Source organism: Gobio gobio (genome assembly GCF_949357685.1).
Source record: "Gobio gobio genome assembly, chromosome: 23".
In the NCBI taxonomy this organism is placed as follows: Eukaryota; Metazoa; Chordata; class Actinopteri; order Cypriniformes; family Gobionidae; genus Gobio; species Gobio gobio.
Window position 1 is genome coordinate 26,418,225 of NC_137119.1, and position 18,513 is coordinate 26,436,737.

At 40.3% G+C, this 18,513-nt stretch overlaps 1 protein-coding gene across 2 annotated transcripts; it reads left to right on the top strand.

The window, feature by feature from the left end:
- The first annotated feature begins 411 nt into the window (after positions 1 to 411).
- cdk8 (cyclin dependent kinase 8) lies at positions 412 to 17,706 on the top strand. Of its 2 annotated transcripts, none has more exons than XM_079806682.1 (13): positions 412 to 872; positions 5,243 to 5,318; positions 6,262 to 6,372; positions 6,463 to 6,603; positions 8,076 to 8,133; positions 8,231 to 8,362; positions 8,444 to 8,587; positions 13,036 to 13,105; positions 13,211 to 13,283; positions 13,511 to 13,608; positions 13,737 to 13,824; positions 13,964 to 14,125; positions 16,651 to 17,706. In XM_079806682.1, the coding sequence occupies exons 1-13, from the start codon at positions 745 to 747 to the stop codon at positions 16,774 to 16,776; spliced, it is 1,407 nt and encodes a 468-aa protein (XP_079662808.1). In that variant the 5' UTR covers positions 412 to 744; the 3' UTR covers positions 16,777 to 17,706. The 2 variants fall into 2 exon arrangements, with proteins under 2 accessions (XP_079662808.1, XP_079662809.1); XM_079806683.1 differs by having other exon boundaries at positions 437 to 872; positions 13,737 to 13,815.
- Positions 17,707 to 18,513: the final 807 nt, after the last annotated feature.

Genomic DNA, 18,513 nt, shown 5'->3' on the forward strand with positions numbered 1-18,513 from the left:
GACATATTTATCTATCCGAACAACAGCAAATATTCCATACAAAATAAAAAGCAACTTTAATAGTGTAGCATTTTGTATGAATGTAAATGTAAAATATAATTAAATATTGTTAATAAATGTAAGATTGGTAGTTAAGATAATATTTGTGTTATTTTGTTTATTATTACACTCTATCATAATACTAGGTCTAATTTGTATTGTTTGCATAGTTTAACCTGACATACTTTGTATACGTGTTGATAATTATATATTGCTAATTAACATGTATCTATGTATTTTATCTTAATATGCAAAACAAAAAATAAAGTGTACGCATGAAAAACAGAAAAACAAAGACGCTCTTTAGCAAAGGGTTAAAATCCACGTGGTGCGCCACAAAGCCCATTCCTCGCCGTCTGTGTGGTTGGTAGCGACATTCGCGACGTTTTGCGACATTGCCGTACGTGGACGCTCAACTCTCCCGGGTGAGATACCGGCTGAGCGGCGCAGTTGCACAGAAATATCAAAGAAAGCGACTGGCAGTCCAATAACACTCTGCACTTTTTGGCAGATCAAAAGCACACGGTTATTCATACGTCGTTTCAGCTGCCCGTAATCGCGCGCGGTAAATGTGGACTCTTTAGTTGAGCTGAAAGCGACGCGAGGGAAGGCAACTAATTGTCTAAAAGGGGCTTGAAGTAAGTTGCCTCCCCAGCGGCGCTTTAAAGGGAAGCCACAGCCCGGATCCCCAGAATAACGGTGAAAATGGACTATGATTTCAAAGTGAAGCTCACCGGGGAGAGAGAACGAGTCGAGGATCTCTTTGAGTACGAGGGATGTAAAGTTGGACGGGGGACATATGGCCATGTATACAAAGCAAAGAGGAAAGATGGGTGAGTTTGCAGGATGGACTTGTGCAGCGATATGAGGCCTGCGCTCCCGTCGCGTTCTGCTCTCACAAACTAAAACAGACCGTGTGTTATCCGCACTCGGCCCCGTGTTTTGGAGAGACGCGTCTCTTGTCTTCAAAGGGAGTGTGATATTCACAGCTCCGGTTCAGCCGAGGCTTATTTTCAGGGGATTGTGAATGTACGTCAGCAGGCAGGAGTGCTGTTGTGATTGACGAGCTTATGCAGTTGAGATGGGCACAGGTGCATTTGATGCAATATCATGCGTTGCTTTTTTTAATCTTCGTGATGAGGACAAATTATATGGACCTCCAGTTAAAACTACACTTTACTAAAGGCATGTTTACACAGCTGATAGGATAAGGCTGCTTCAAAAATCAGCTCTGGCCCTAGTATCAAAAGAGCCTCTGATACTGTTTTACATTCTATGTGAATAAAATGCAGCATCAAATCTAATCTAGTTTCCTTTGTCATGGCAGAGAATTCTAATTAATAGTTTCATATTTTATTTAGAATACCATGTTTCAATATTCATATTTTATATTTAATTTCTGAGCACCTATAAAAAAATAATTCTGCCATCGTTCCCTTGCGGAAGTATGTATTTACATACAGAGCGAATATCCAGCCTTCCTCATACTTGTGATGTAACTTGTCACCTCAGCTGCGTAAAGATGTCTTTCAATTTCATGTCGACACCTGAATCCATTGCTGATGGGATTGACGTCACTTTTGAGGTATTACCATGGAGATCAGGGTTCACTGCACAGGTTTAGAGGGTGATTTTTCAGTTGTCCGCAGGGTTTTTACTTCTCTTTTACTGCTTTTCTGCATTTGCACTGGTTGCATCAGTGACCGGTGTCGCTTAACAGTTTGATACAGCAGATGTTGAGGATTATGAAAGGTTGTTACAGCCTTGATAAGCCTTTCTTCATATTGGTTTGTGTTCAACAAAGCCCAACCGAGGCAAAAAGGACAGTGTGTATAGGAAAGCACCTATTATTCTCTACACTTGAATAGTGATGTATAAATGAATTGCATTTATTCATGCTTCCAGAAGAGGATAGGCGTAGAATATACACTTGCAAGAGAGATGGGAAAGGGAATTTTGGACCCACTTTATGTTAGGTGGCCTTAACTACTATGTACTAATATTTAAATTAATAATTTGATACAATGCACTTATTGTGTACATACATGTTTTTACATTGTACTTACATTTAAAAAAAATACCTGCATGTAATTACATCTGTAATTCATTACACTGTTGACACTTCCCTTACACCTAACCCTACCCTTAAACCTACCCATACCACCACACCTGTCCCTAACTTGACCTGTCTCCAATAAGTACATTGTACTTATTTTTTAATGTAAGTACATAGTAGTTAGTTGTACCACAGACAACACAACATTTCTAAAAACAAATTTCATGTGGGATAAAGATTTTAATAAATTATTAGATTGGTAAAATTTTTAGACATCCTTTTTGATTATTAAAATTTAGACCATTACAACACAATCTAGAATTTAAACGGAAAACTATTTGGGAAAAATAAAATATGGCTGTAAAATCGATTAATCACATCTAACATAAAAGTCTGTGTTTACATGTGTATGTATGTTATTATATTTATATTTTATAAATATTTCTGTGTGTGTATCTGTACACACACACACACACACATACATATATATGAGATTGTGTATTACCCTAACTTGACCTGTCTCCAATAAGAACACAATAAGTACATTGTACTTATTTTTTAATGTAAGTACATAGTAGTTAAGGCTACCTAATATAAAGTGGGACTGAATTTTAAACCGGGACAGGAGGTCTTTTTTTAATTGAAGTCTGTTGTGGGGGAAAAGGGAGTTGAAATTCTAACTTGCTGGAGGGATATATATTCGGCTAAATTTGCTCACACCGGGGGACAAAAACACAGGGATTTGTCTGTGCTGTTCATCCAAAGCAAGACAAATGATTCTCTTCAAACACGATGATCTAAAGCTGAAAATAACAGAATGACAAATGTAACCTTTCTAAGATTAGTATTATATTAGTTTTGTTTTTATAAATTTGTCAAGTCATTTATCATGCTCTCTAAAAGACTGTGCCACACCCATGCTAGTCTTTATTTCATTTCGAAGGTCCTTTTCATGATGTGAAAAATGCCAGTCATAAAAATGGAATTCACTGTATTTAATGTTGAATGTCACGGAATTTGGATTAATAAATCAGCGATTTATACTCCGTCAAATCTCTGGATATTAAACCACAAAAAAGACTGCTGTTTTAACACGAAGTGTGCATGTTCTGCATCCATGTGAATGAGCGGCACAGATGATCGTCAGATACGCCAAAATAGATATTTGGTTTAACTTGTCTCGAAGAAACTGACATTGAGAAATATATTACTGTTGTACAGTAGAATGTACTTCTCAAAGTAATAGTTTATTAAAACATTTGTTTTAAAGAATATCACACAGTTTTGGCCATGTTTTAAATGCAACCGTAAACTTCTGATGTGCAGTGCTTTCTTTGCCAAAAAACGATTAAACACATTTTTCACATTTAATATGATTACATCTTAAAATATGAATTAAATTTACAATTGTATGCATTCATTTGATTACCACAGACAACACAACATTTCTAAAAACAAATTTCATGTGGGATAAAGATTTTAATAAATTATTAGATTGGTAAAATTTTTAGACATCCTTTTTGATTATTAAAATTTAGACCATTACAACACAATCTAGAATTCAAACGGAGAACTATTTGGGAAAAATAAAATATGGCTGTAAAATCGATTAATCACATCTAACATAAAAGTCTGTGTTTACATGTGTATGTATGTTATTATATTTATATTTTATAAATATTTCTGTGTGTGTATCTGTACACACACACACACACACACATACATATATATGAGATGTATATATATCTGTGTGTATATATACACAGACATGTGCACGCGCACACACACACACATACACACACAGAGAAATCTATATAATGAATAATAATATATATATATATATATACACACACACGTATTTTGTGTAAACAGACTTTTATGTTAGATGTGACTAATCAAATTTACAGCCATATTTCATAAGGCACTACATTTCTAATGGCAGCTGCAGTGTGTGAATTGAAACCATTAATAACTACTTTTTGGCTGGCTATCACTAGACCAAGCTCAATTTAAGATTGAACATTGGTCTGGGGAGTCTGCTATGTATTTTCTACTGCACAAGAGGCGTGATAAACGAGCATAAATTAAATGACTCTGTACGCAGTTGGATAGTCCTTCAACCAATCAGACCACAAGAGGCGTGATCAACGGGCAACGACCCATCGCTTCTCTATCCGTCATCGTGTTAAACCCGCCAATAGAGCGCCAGGTGGATAAGCCAGTCTGTGATTGGTTCCCGCAAAAGTGTAACAGAAGCAGTAGAAATGAATGTACAGGTTTCCAGACTGAGTTGCAGGGCGAAATCAAGTCGCAGGCAGATCAGGCTGGGTTTACCCAGTCTAACCTACTCTTGAAATGGAAAAAAAAAAAACTCCATGATTTCAAGAGTTTTGCATTTATTGATTAAAAATTATAGCTGCAATGTCAGGGAATAAGAAAAGACCTAAACGACTATTCTATATTAACTTCTATTGGTGTTTTTTGGTGGGAAAACTTGACAGAAAATAACCCTCACTGTCTGCAGGGCATCGCTAGTTATATTAAGGCATATGAAATAGCATTCCTCCCAATTTGCACAATTTTTATTGCATTTACTGCCATCACGAGAGATTTGATTTTGTGATAATTGTAATTTGGTTCCTGCACAACAATATTTTGTTCACACCAGTTGCGAGCTATCTTGGCGGAGGAACAATGGATCTGCTGATGAGTTAAGTTGGTTCTGAAGCGCCGGAATTTAAGTGAGACCCGTCAGACAGGCCCAAAGCTGGGCTATTAAAGTCCAGACTGCCTGGCGGCCAGAATCTCACTTGTGTTTAAAGATGTTTTTGTTCACCATAGAAGCTGGTTGTTTATGACTGGTTTACAGCTAATTTGTTCTCCAGAAAATGGACAGGGCGTTCTGAGATTTTATTGGCTGTACTATTTCAACATTACCTTCTATGCCCCACATTAGCTGCCAGGAGACTTTTGAATTTTTGAGGGTGTGCTAATATTGAAAGAGTCAAAATCTTGATTGAATTCTGCTCTGTCTTTCCCAATGGATTCTTTCTCTCTATATGGGGTTAAATATGATATGTAGGTATAGATTTAGGGAAATGTAATGCACTGAAGAGTAATTGCTGTTGCTGATATGTCTATTTGCAGGAAGGATGATAAAGATTATGCTCTGAAGCAGATTGAAGGCACAGGGATCTCTATGTCCGCCTGCAGAGAGATAGCAGTAAGTACATCAAGCTTTGAATGTGTTCCTGTCAAGAGGATCTTCTTCAAGTGTTCTGGCACATGCCATCTTGGTGAAATAAGTTCCTAGAAATACATTTGCAGCATGTGGATATTTTAGAGTGCTAAACTGTGAGTAGTTCTATGAATTTGTAAGTGTGATATAAGTGCTTTTTAGAGATTTAGTGTGTCATTTGTCAATGTTAAAATCTGTCATAATGTGCAGTAAAGTGAGAGTTCATTTTAATAATGAAAATTGTCATTTTTGATTCACTCATGTTGTTTCAGTATAATGAAAGTGAATGAGAACAAGGGCTGTCAAGCTCCAAAGTAAATAAAAAAAATACCAATATAATATCAGAAACGGGGTCCTTACAAATTATCATGTGACAACTTTGTGTGAGAAACAGGCTGAAAATGAATCTCCCCTTGACATGCTATAACTAGTTTTTTCAGATTAATGAATGAATCATTCTTTTGGGTCTGCTCTTATCATCGAATCAGGTGATCCAGTTCACAAAACTGAATGATTTGTTTGCCACTGATCCATTTTTTCAACGATTAACTGTCTATTGAAGGTGAAGATTATTTGTAGCTTTTATGCAAATTTTGGTTCGTTTTACACACAGAGCTGTCATGTTTTCATAAGATTTGATATATTGCACATTGATCTTAGTCATGAAAACTGAATTGCCTGGAAAAGATCGTCCAGCACTTTATTTAAAATCTCGCCTTTTGCGTACCCTGGTAATACATGTTTGAAACTACATGAGCATGAATAAACGACAGAATTTTCATTTTTTTTTTATTCAAACTATCGTTTTAACACGCATACTTCAGGCTGAAGTGTTTTTGTGTACTTTGGGTTCTGTGGGTGCTCTGTAGATTTCTGTCTCAGCATGTGCGCCTGAATGTGTGTGTTCGTTCTTGTTTGCTCCCTGCAGCTGCTGCGTGAACTGAAGCACCCCAATGTGATCTCACTGCAGAAGGTTTTCCTGTCACATGCAGACCGCAAAGTGTGGCTTCTCTTTGACTACGCTGAGCATGACCTCTGGGTAACATACTGTCAGGCAATCATATGCACACACACAGAGAAATGTTTATATACAGTACATATCTTGTTGAGTGTCTGTGTGTCTTTGTAGCACATCATCAAGTTCCACAGAGCCTCCAAGGCCAATAAGAAGCCTCTTCAGCTGCCCCGTGGGATGGTAAAGTCATTGCTCTACCAGATCCTGGACGGCATCCACTATTTGCACGCCAACTGGGTCCTGCACAGAGACCTGGTGAGGTTCTGTGTGTGTTATTTTGAATAGTTAGTGTTCAAATAGAAGTAGCTAGTTTGCCGTGTTTATCATTCTTTTTGTGATCATCTTGGTTAAAAGTAGTAGTAGTTGTGTGTGAGTTGAACGTTCTGATACTAGGCTAAATATAAAAATTCCCATGACAAATTTTCCAGTAGGTGGCAGCATTTATATAAGATTTTTTATGTAAGGATGGAATTTAACAATTCTTGTTGCAGGACTGATTCTCTTAATTATTTTATCAAGAGGAAAACATAAATGTATTTTCATTGCCAAACAGTGTTGTTATTGTTAACTAAAAGTACATTTACATTTAGTCATTTAGCAGATGCTTTTTTCCAAAGCGACTTACAAATGAGGGAAATAGAAGCAGCTAGAGCAGTCTAAGGGCAACAATATCAACAATATGCAAGTGCTGTAACAATTCTCAGTGAATCTAGGACAGAACAGATGTTTTTTTTTTAATTTTTTTAAAATAAATAAATTAGACAGACAGACAATGAATAGAATGATAAGTGCTATTCTCGATCGGTCAGGTGTTGCTGGAAAATATGTCTTTAGACGTTTTTTGAAAATGGCTACAGACTCGGCCACACGAATTGAGATAGGCAGGTCATTCCACAGTAGAACTATTTAAAAAAAATTGTGGGCAATTTAAGTTAAAATAAAATAAAATAAAATATAAACATTTAAATGAAAAGCTTAAAAAAAAAACTTGAAATTTAGAAATGTTGCTTTTGGCAAATAAGTTTGTTACTAAAATTACTAAAACAAAACTAAAAAATCAGTTCAACCTAAATAGAAGTATGTGTGTATATATATATTACAAAAAGGCACTGAAATAAATAATGTAAAAAAATAGATAAATAATAATTATAAAAAATTTACAAAAGCACAAAATTACTACATCTTAGAGAAAAAATGTAAATAACTGAAACTATGAAAATGAAGGCTAAAATAAAATAAAATATAAATATTAAATGAAAAACTTAAAACTTTAGAAACTGAAATAATATTAATAAATAACTGAAATATATAAGCTTAAATTGATGTACTAAAATAAAACTAAAAATACATTTATATCTAAAGAAATATTTTAGAAAAATTAAATAAATGACAAGAGCACATAACACAATTACTAATACTTAAGATACAATTAAAATGACAACTTTGTTTATTTATTTTTTATGGATCCTGTTCTGAATAGGTTTTTAGTTACAACCCTAATCTGCTTTAACATCACAGTCCAAACCTGGTAGGGTTGTCGTAAAAAAAATGCAGGGAAGCATCTTGACCCTAATAAAAAATATTACAAAATAATGTTTCATGGCCATAAGAATTATTCATGCATGGTAAGATTTCAAAATGTTGGTCCCTGGTTACACAGCATCATTTATCAGACTGAAATGAGAGAGGAAGTGTTACAGCTCTGACCTTTGACTCTTTCACCACAGAAACCTGCAAACATATTGGTAATGGGAGAAGGTCCTGAAAGAGGACGTGTGAAGATAGGTATGACCATATCTTTTGTCTTTTCTCTGTTGACAAAAAGGAGAGATGCATGTTGATGCACAATCATAACCGTTTTTAAACTTCGGTCCCTGTGCAGCTGATATGGGTTTTGCACGGCTCTTCAACTCACCACTGAAGCCTTTAGCAGATCTGGACCCTGTAGTTGTTACGTTCTGGTACAGAGCACCAGAGCTGCTGCTGGGAGCCAGGCATTACACCAAAGCCATCGGTGAGATGTTCGTTTATGAGTGTGTTTGCAAATGCACATTTTAAAAAGTGTGTTTTAGATGACTTTATCTCTGCTTTACAGATATATGGGCGATTGGCTGTATCTTCGCTGAGCTTTTGACCTCAGAGCCTATCTTCCACTGTCGACAGGAGGACATCAAGACCAGTAATCCCTACCATCACGATCAGCTGGACCGGATCTTTAATGTCATGGGCTTTCCTGCAGGTATTCAACATCCACTTTACATTCAAATCTAGGTGATTCAGTAAAACATTTGCTAGGAGTAATAGTTATTTTTAATAAGTCAAAGGTCATTTTCTCTTTCAGGTCATTCAAAGTTGATAGTTCACAATGCTTCAGTCAGTAATGTTTGTGTGTAAAAGTGTTAATTTTGACAGCAAATTTTGATTTAGTTATAATCATTGAATAAAATGCCATTAAGTTTTAGTCATATTTTAGCCACTTGAATTGTTTGTCTAGTTTTAGTCGACTAAATTCTAATGATTTGAGTTAAATTGTAATGCATTAATGGAGCATTTAAGAATTACATCACCGACTGTTACTTCAAGACATGTCAAAACTGACATTTTGACATAATTGTGTTTTTGACCTTTCAAGCGCAAAAATACACGAAATAGAGCTCAATTCACTTTTGTTTGTTTTTTTAAAACATCTATATAGTTTTTATATAATTAGTTTTTCTGTTTTAGTTAGGATATCAGGTTAAGCCAAAGCTTTAAATAAGTTTAAGTTTATTAAAAAAATAATAATTTCAGTTAAAATTTCAAATGATGGTTTTAGTTAACTATTGTAACCCTGATCCATCCATCCATCCATCCACATAGTCCCTCCAGCGTGTCCTAGGTCTTCCCCGGGGCCTCCTCCCGGTGGGACGTGCCTGGAACACCTCCCTGGGAAGGCGTCCAGGAGGCATCCGAAATAGATGCCCGAGCCACCTCAGCTGGCTCCTCTCGATGTGGAGGAGCAGCGGCTCTACTCCGAGTTCCTCCCGAGTGACTGAGCTCCTCACCCTATCTCTAAGGGAGCCCCCAGCCACCCTACAGAGAAAGCTCATTTCGGCCGCCTGTATCTGGGATCTTGTCCTTTCGGTCATGACCCACAGCTCATGACCATAGGTGAGAGTAGGAACATAGATTGACCGGTAAATCGAGAGCTTTGCCTTGCAGCTCAGCTCCTTCTTTACCACGACAGACCGGTACATCGACCGCATTACTGCAGAAGCTGCACCAATCCGTCTGTTAATCTCCCATTCCATCCTTCCCTCACTCGTGAACAAGACCCCAAGATACCTGAACTCCTCCACTTGAGGCAGTAACTCTCCACCAACCTGTAGCGGGCAAGCCACCCTTTTCCGACTGAGAACCATGGCCTCGGACTTGGAGGTGCTGATTCTCATCCCAGCCGCTTCACACTCGGCCGCAAACCGTCCCAGTGCACGCTGAAGGTCCTGGCTCGAGGAGGCCAACACGACAACATCATCCGCAAAAAGCAGTGACAAAATCGCGTGATCCCCAAACCGGACACTCTCCGGCCCTTGGCTGCACCTAGAAATTCTGTCCATAAAAATTATGAACAGAACCGGTGACAAAGGGCAGCCCTGCCGGAGTCCAACATGCACCGGGAACAAGTCTGACTCACTGCCGGCAATGCGGACCAAGCTCCTGCTCTGGTCGTACAGGGACCGAACAGCCCTAAGAAGGGGGCCGCCGACCCCATTCTAACCCCATACTTCCAGAGCACCCTCCACAGAATGCCTTCTCCAAATCCACAAAACACATGTGGACTGGTTGGGCAAACTCCTATGAACCCCCCAGCACCCTGGAAAGGGTATAGAGCTGGTCCAGTGTTCTATGACCGGGACGAAAACCACACTGTTCCTCCTGAATCCGAGGTTCCACTATCGGCCGAATTCTCCTCTCCAGTACCCTGGCATAGATTTCTCGGGGAGGCTGAGAAGTGTGATCCCCTATAGTTGAAACACACTCTCCGGTCCCCCTTCTTGAAAATAGGGACCACCAACCCGGTCTGCCAGTCCAGAGGTACTGTCCCCGACCGCCATGCGATGTTGCAGAGGCGTGTCAGCCAAGACAACCCCACAACATCCAGAGACTTGAGGTACTCAGGGCGGATCTCATCCAACCACGGTGCCTTGCCACCGAGGAGCTTTTTAACCACCTCAATGACTTCAGCCCGGGTGATGGACGAGTCCACCTCTGAGTCCCCAGCCACTGCTTCTTCAACGGAAGACATGTCGGTGGGATTGAGGAGATCCTCGAAGTATTCCTTCCACCGTCCGACGATATCCCCAGTTGAGGTCAACAGGTGCCCATCTCCACTGTAAACAGTGTTGGTAGGGCACTGCTTCCCCCTCCTGAGGTGTTGAACGGTTTGCCAGAATCTCTTCGAGGCCGACTGATGGCCTCACCAAACTCCTCCCAGGCCCGATTTTTTTTTTGCCTCCACGACTACCCTGGCTGCAGTCCGCTTGACAAGCCATCCAGGCCTGATAGGACTCCTTCTTCAGCTTGACGGCATCCCTTACTTCTTGTGTCCACCACTGGGTTCGGGGATTGCCGCCTCGACAGGCACCGGAGACCTTACGGTCACAGCTCCGAGCGGCCGCAGCGACAATGGAGGTGGAGAACATGGTCCACTCGGACTCAATATCTCCAGGCTCCCTCGGGATCCGGTCGAAGCTCTGCCGGAGGTGGGAGTTGAAGATCTCTCTGACAGGGGGCTCGGCCAAACGTTCCCAACAGACCCTCACAGTACATTTGGGTCTGCTGGGTCTGTCCAGCTTCCTCTCCCGCCATCGGATCCAACTCACCACCAAGTGGTGATCAGTTGACAGCTCCGCCCCTCTCTTCACCCGAGTGTCCAAGACATATGGCCGAAGGTCTGATGACATGACCACAAAGTCGATCATCGACCTCCGGCCTAGGGTGTCCTGGTGCCACATGCACTGATGGACACCCTTATGCTTGAACATGGTGTTCGTTATGGACAAACCGTGGCTAGCACAGAAATCCAATAACAGAACACAGCTCGGGTTCAGATCAGGGGGGCCGTTCCTCCCAATCATGCCCCTCCAGGTGTCACTGTCACTGCCCACGTGGGCGTTAAAGTCCCCCAGTACAACGACGGAGTCTCCAGTCGGAGCACTTTCCAGCACCCCTCCCAGAGACTCCAAGAGGGCCGGGTACTCCGCACTGCCATTTGGGCCGTAGGCACAAACGACAGTGAGAGACCTATCCCCGACTCGAAGGCGCAGGGAAGCGACCCTCTCGTTCACCGGGGTGAACTCCAACACATGGCGGCTGAGCTGGGGGGCTATAAGCAAACCCACTCCAGCCCTCCGCCTCTGGGCAACTCTAGAGTGGTAGAGAGTCCAGCCTCTCTCAAGAAGTGTGGTTCCAGAGCCCAAGCTCTGCGTGGAGGTGAGCCCGACTATCTCTAGTCGGTACCTCTCGACCTCCCGCACAAGCTCAGGCTCCTTCCCCGATCAGGCTCCTTCCCCGTGGAATGTCACGAGGTTACATTCCACGTCCCTAAAGCCAGATTCCGTGTCCAGAGATCGGGTTGTCGGGGGCCTCGCCCTCGACTGCTGCCCGATTCACTATGCACCGGGCCCTTACGCTCCCTCCTGCAGGTGGTGAGCCCACAGGTGGGCGGCCCCACCTCACTCCTTCGGGCTGAGCCTGGCCGGACCCCATGGGGGGAGGCCTGGCCACCAGGCACTCGCATACGAGCCCCAACCCCGGGCCTGGCTCCAGGGTGGGGCCCCGGCTGCGCCATGCCGGGCGATGTCACGGTCCTTGGTGTGATTGTGAACACAAGGGTTTGTGAACTGTTCTTGGTCTGGCCCGTCTCCAAGGACCTGTTTGCCTTGGGAGACCCTACCAGGGGCATATAGCCCCAGACAACATAGCTCCCAGGATCATTCGGGTACTCAAACCTCTCCACCACGATAAGGTGACAGTTCAAGGAGAGGTGTAACCCTGATACTTTATTGAATTATGTGTCAAATGCTGTTCTTAGTCTTTCCTCCTGACTATGAATTAAATAGGAATTAAATTGAATACAGTTTATTGTGTAACCAAAAATGTATATATAATGCTTGACTTTTAATTATAAACAAGCTCAAAATAAACCATGACTCTTATTTACTATTGCAGTTGCAGCTGCTCATTCAAGTTCAGATGAGGGAGATAAAATATGCATTGTTACAACTGCCTAAAACATATTACTATATAAACATTGTAAAGTAAACATTGTCATTATTCTTCAGCATTAGTTCATAAACAATAACCTGGCATAAATATACGCTATTCATTGATTTGCGACCCGCTCTGAAGCCACATTTTTTTTGCGGTTAGATCAGCACGTTACAATTCAAATGTGCGCATCTATTACACAGGACATCAGTACTGACTGGATCTCTTCCCTAATCGTCCCTCCCTATCACTTTCGTCTCGTTTTTATTCGTTGACGAAAATGACAGTAGATTTTCGTCATAGTTTTTATCATACAAAACAGTTTTTTATTTAGTTATCGCCTCGTTTTCGTCAGTGAAAAAAGGTTGTTGGTGAAAATTATGACAAATTATTTGCCAACGCAATTAACACTAGTGCGTAATCTAATTTTCTTCTCAGACAAAGACTGGGAGGACATTAAAAAGATGCCGGAACACTCTACGTTGATGAAAGACTTCAGGAGGAATACGTCAGTTTGATTTCATCTTTGCTTTTATGAAACATTAATGTCATTAATAAGGTGTTTTGTTTACCAGAGTGTTTGATTTGATGGTGTTTGTCCCTCTTGCTGTAGATACACTAACTGCAGCCTTATAAAGTATATGGAGAAACATAAAGTCAAACCTGACAGCAAAGCATTCCACTTGGTAAGTGGGCAAAAATAATTGCAAGTTCATTTTAGATACTTTTACGGGCCGTTTAAATGACACAGTTTTGAACTAAAAACTTTATGCGTTTTGTGAACGGGAATAGTTTTGACAACGTTATCATCTGTATGCGAAAACGCATTTTAGTTCATAGTTTTTGTGTAAACATACCCTTATTTGTTTAATTGGAACTTGTTTAAACTTTCAACATTTGCCCTCCCTCTCAGCTGCAAAAGCTGCTTACTATGGACCCAATCCGCCGAATCACATCTGAGCAGGCCATGCAAGACCCGTACTTCCTGGAGGAGCCTTTACCCACATCTGAGTGAGTGATGCGAAGCACAAAATCCGCTTTCTGTCTATGACATGAGCAATTTTGATTAGGATTTCTGTATCTACACTGAAATTTGGTCAAGCATATTCTTTAAAAAATATTTCATTGTTTTTGTTTAGTGTCTTTGCTGGCTGCCAGATTCCTTATCCCAAACGGGAATTCTTGACGGAAGAGGAGCCAGAAGACAAGGCAGATAAAGTAAGAAATGTGTGTTTTCACTTTTTTTACTCTTTCTCTGTGTGTGTGTGTTTTAAAATTTTATTGCAGTTATTTAAAAAATATATGCACTTGAATTTGAGCATGTCTGCTGACTCGTTCTCTCGTTCTCTTTCTCTCTTACATGCAGAAAAACCAGCAGCAGCAACAGCAGGGGAACAACCACACCAATGGGGCAGGGCACACAGGTAACCCTGACAACAGCCACGCACAAGGCCCGCCTCTGAAGAAGGTGAGAGTGGTTCCGCCCACTACTACCTCAAGTGGCCTGATCATGACCTCAGATTACCAGGTAACACATAAAAACACAACCATTTATCTTTTCTATTTAAAAAAAGCGCAGTGCACATTCTTATATTATATTAAATATTATACATCTTTCATAGACGTTGCTTTTGAAGTTTCTACATGTTTACACCCTTTTCTAAGTTACAAACTCTATAGTTTATTATTATTATTTATTTATATAAGAAACCATATCTATGGTAACAAGGAGCATGGTTTTACCTGTGACTACCATGATCTTACTAATAGTTGAACTTTTTAATCATTTTAATTGAAGTAAATGTTAATTCAATTAGAGCTTGATTAAATGTAAATATCAGTGTCTTACATACATTAGGTGTTAACTCCTTACCAATCACCCTAAAATATAATTTACTCTCCCTTATGTCAACCCAAACCTTTATGTCTTTCTCTCTTCTGTGAAACACAAGAAACTATTTTGAAGAATGTTGGTAACCAAACCATTTGTCTTAACCTCGACTTCTAATCAAGACATTTCTCAAATGATCTTCTTTTGTGTTCTATGTGACAAAAATGTAATATTAAATATTACTGTATTTGCAGAAAATACTATGAGATATATAATTATTTGTTTCTGTCCTGTTTAATTTATTAATTTATTTACTAAAATTTAAGACCCTAACACCAGCAAAACATTCACGGGTAAACTTGTGGGCCAGATGGGCTGGATTTGTCCAGGATCAAACTTTATCCCCAGTTTAGGGCTGTCCCATTTCCTCGATTAAATTGAGTACTCGATTTTAGAAAATCATCTATTGCAATTTACCCGTGTCGAGTCACTATTGTCTATTGATAATTTAAAATATCATGTCTTGATATACACACACACACACACACACACACACACACACACACACACAGTTTAATTATTTATATGCGTGTAGGTTACGTGCGTCTCAGAGCGGCTCTGTTCAAAGTAAATGCTGCTCCATGTGAACTGTTATCGTTTACATGCGTGGTCGGAGCGTCTCAAACTCAATCTCTGCATATGCTGTAAGTTTGGGTTGCTTATAACGTTCATCTAGGAATACAATGTGCCATTTCATCAGATTTGTAAGGTAAATCATTTATAAACTTATGCCAACACAGAAGAACCAATATGTTTCTAATTATGAGATGTTCATCATGATTTCAAAATAAAAGTTTTCATGGTTTTTGTGTCCACGTTCTTGTTGTAGAATTTCTATCGTAAAGAAGTGGACAAATGTTTTGAATTAAATATCGTTTGGCCAGTAGGATTTTAGACTCCACTAGACCCCTGAAGGTGTACTGTGGTATCTGACACCAAGATGTTAGCAGCAGATCCTTTAAGTCCTGTAAGTTGCGAGGTGGGGCCTCCATGGATCGAACTTGTTTGTTCAGAACATCCCACAGATCCTTGATTGGATTGAGATCTGGGGAATTCGGAGGCCAAGTCAACACTTTAATCTCGTTGTGCTCCTCAAACCATTCCTGAACCATTTTTGTCTTGTGGCAGGGCGTATTATCCTGCTGAATGAGGCCACAGACACCAGGGAATACCATTTCCATGAAAGGGTGTACATGGTCCGCAACAATGCTTAGGTAGTAGGGGGTACGTGTTAAAGTAACATCCACATGGATGGCAAGACCCAAGGTTTCCCTGCAGAACATTACCCAAAGCATCACTGCCTCCGCCGGCTTGCCTTCTTCCCCATAGTGCATCCTGGTGCCATGTGTTCCCCAGGTAAGCGACGCACACGTCAATCCATGTGATGTACTGTAAAAGAAAACGTCAATCATCAGACCAGGCCACCTTCTTCCATTGGTTCATGGTCCAGTTCTGATGCTCACGTGCCCACTTGGCATTGTCCGCGGTGGACAGGGCTCTGCAGCCCCATACGCAACAAACTGCGATTCACAGTGTATTCTGACACTTTTCTACCAGAACTAGCATTAACTTCTTGAGCAATTTGAGCTACAGTAGCTCGTCTGTTTGATTGGACTGCATGGGACAGCCTTCGCTCCACACATGCATCAATGTGCATTGGCCACCCATGATGACCCTGTCGTCGGTTCACCACTTTTCCCTCCTTGGACCACTTTTGATAGATACTGACCACTGCAGACTGGGAACACCCCACAAGAGCTGCAGTTTTGGAGAAGCTCTGACCCAGTCGTCAAGCCATCTTGTCAAACTCGCTCAAGTCCTTACGCTTGCCCATTTTTCCTGCTTCTAACATCAAATTTGAGGACAATGTTCACTTGCTGCCTAATATATCCCACCCACTAACAGGTGCCGTAATGAAGAGATAATCTGTTATTCACTTCACCTCACCTATTCATAATGTTTTGCCTGATCAGTGTATGAGTGATGAAGATACATGAGTTTGTATTCACAGTGTCTTGGTCTAGCATTTCATTTTGGTCCTCTTTAGTTGCGATTAGCCTCTCCGTCCATTTTCCTCCACACTGCAGAAACGTAGTGAGATCCTGAGAGTTTTCATTTTGAAGAGTAAGATTTGGTTCATTTGGTTTTCTTCTGTGTTCCAGCGCTCCAATCCACATGCTGCCTACCAGAACCCAGGACCAAGCACATCATTGCCCCAAAGCAGCATGGGATACTCCTCTACCTCCCAGCAGCCTCCACAGTACTCACACCAGACCCACCGCTACTGAGTCAGACCATAACCCCCCACCCCACCCCCCCTTCACAGTGCCCAATAGGGAGAATGTACTTAGGGAGGCGGGTGGAACTGAGTTGAACCGCCCTCTTTCCCCACTGGGCGCTTTGCTGTGCAGCATTTCCATAGAGACACCACAGGAACAATAACTGTATACCTAACATAACAACTATCACCGTATCATACAGCAAAAAATATACTCCGCTGACAAAAGGAGAAAAAAAAAGAAAGACATAAAATTTAAGTGAAAACATGAAAAAAGCTGATGAATAACAGATATTTGTTCCATTGGTGATAGTCTTCGCTGCAAGTCTGTGATACATGAAAAAGAAAAATGAAAAAAAGCAACAAACATTCTCAATATGTGGTACTGAACAGCTGCACTATGTAGTGAGACTGGTTTGGAGTGAGGTGGGGATCCACCATACCATCCAATCTCTTTAGCCCTCAGCCCTCACTTTGAAAATCCGTTGGCCTCTCCAAGACTTAAAGCTGCTATGTGACTGCCAGCAAAAGACAGAACGACGTTTGTCAGTCTGTCTGTCTCTCCGTCTGCCCTTACACACACACAAACACACACGCACACACATACTCAAGCACTCACTCTTTTAGCCCATTGCTGGGGACCGATTTCTCTGTGCTGGAGCTGCTGACTGAAGCATAATGAGAACCTCTAGTGCCCCCTGCTGGATCATACTGGTAGAAGGCGATATAAAAGATAAAACAAACTTGATTTTAGTAGTTAATAATTTAATGTTTTGGTTTTACATTAGGAGAGGTCAGCAACTTCCATTTTGCTGTCAAATTGGCTGTTATGTGTGAAAGATCGGCCTTAGAACTTAATGACACGTCATGTGGACAGCAGATTGAACATGCATTGTACTGTATTGTAATGAAATATTTTACATGATACAAATATCCTGACAATAAAATAAAAAAAAAGTGGAAAAGCCTATTGTGTGAGTGTTTGTGTGCATTTCCAGTGAGAGTTATACACAGGTAATGCTTACATTTTTGCTTCTTTTAAAATAATTTTAAGCTTTTATCCAATTCTTTACGAATTAAGGCTATCTTTTAGAATCTTTTTTTTTAATGCATGATATTTATTCCACATTATGTAGAACAATCTTTGGGGTTATTGCACTGGAGTACTGTAGTGCATTTTATGCTGTATGCAAAAAAAAAACCTAATGCCAGTTTGGCAAGGAAAGTTTGTGTTTCCTGCTTATTGGTATTTTGGTGAATTACTAAGTCTGTAACAAAGGGCTATTATATTGCAGTGTTATACTGTCTATAACAATGAATACTTAAGAATCCAGACTTGGGTCATTAAAATTAGCTCATGGCTCGGATCGCTTGATGTAATTGCCACATTCCCATAACTTTATAGGAATTATAAGTCCCATGCCTCATTTTTTTTTTTCTTTGCGTAAAATTATTTTGCCCTCTCCCATTTCAGAGGTCTATAGTTTGTGTATATAATTTTAGTCTATTTTAGTTCATTTAATTGACGTTTAGTTAATTGTTTTAATTGCTGGTAAATTATTTAAAATATGTTTAAATAACCAGTAACCCCTGCTGAATAGCTGTTTAGATTAGACTAAACCTATGATGTTTATTTAATGTTTATTACTTGAAGCCAAATGAATCCAGGTTTTAAAATGTGTTCAGACTTATTGTCCCAGTTTTGGTAACAATAAATCAACATTTTTAATCAACACTCCCCCCACCA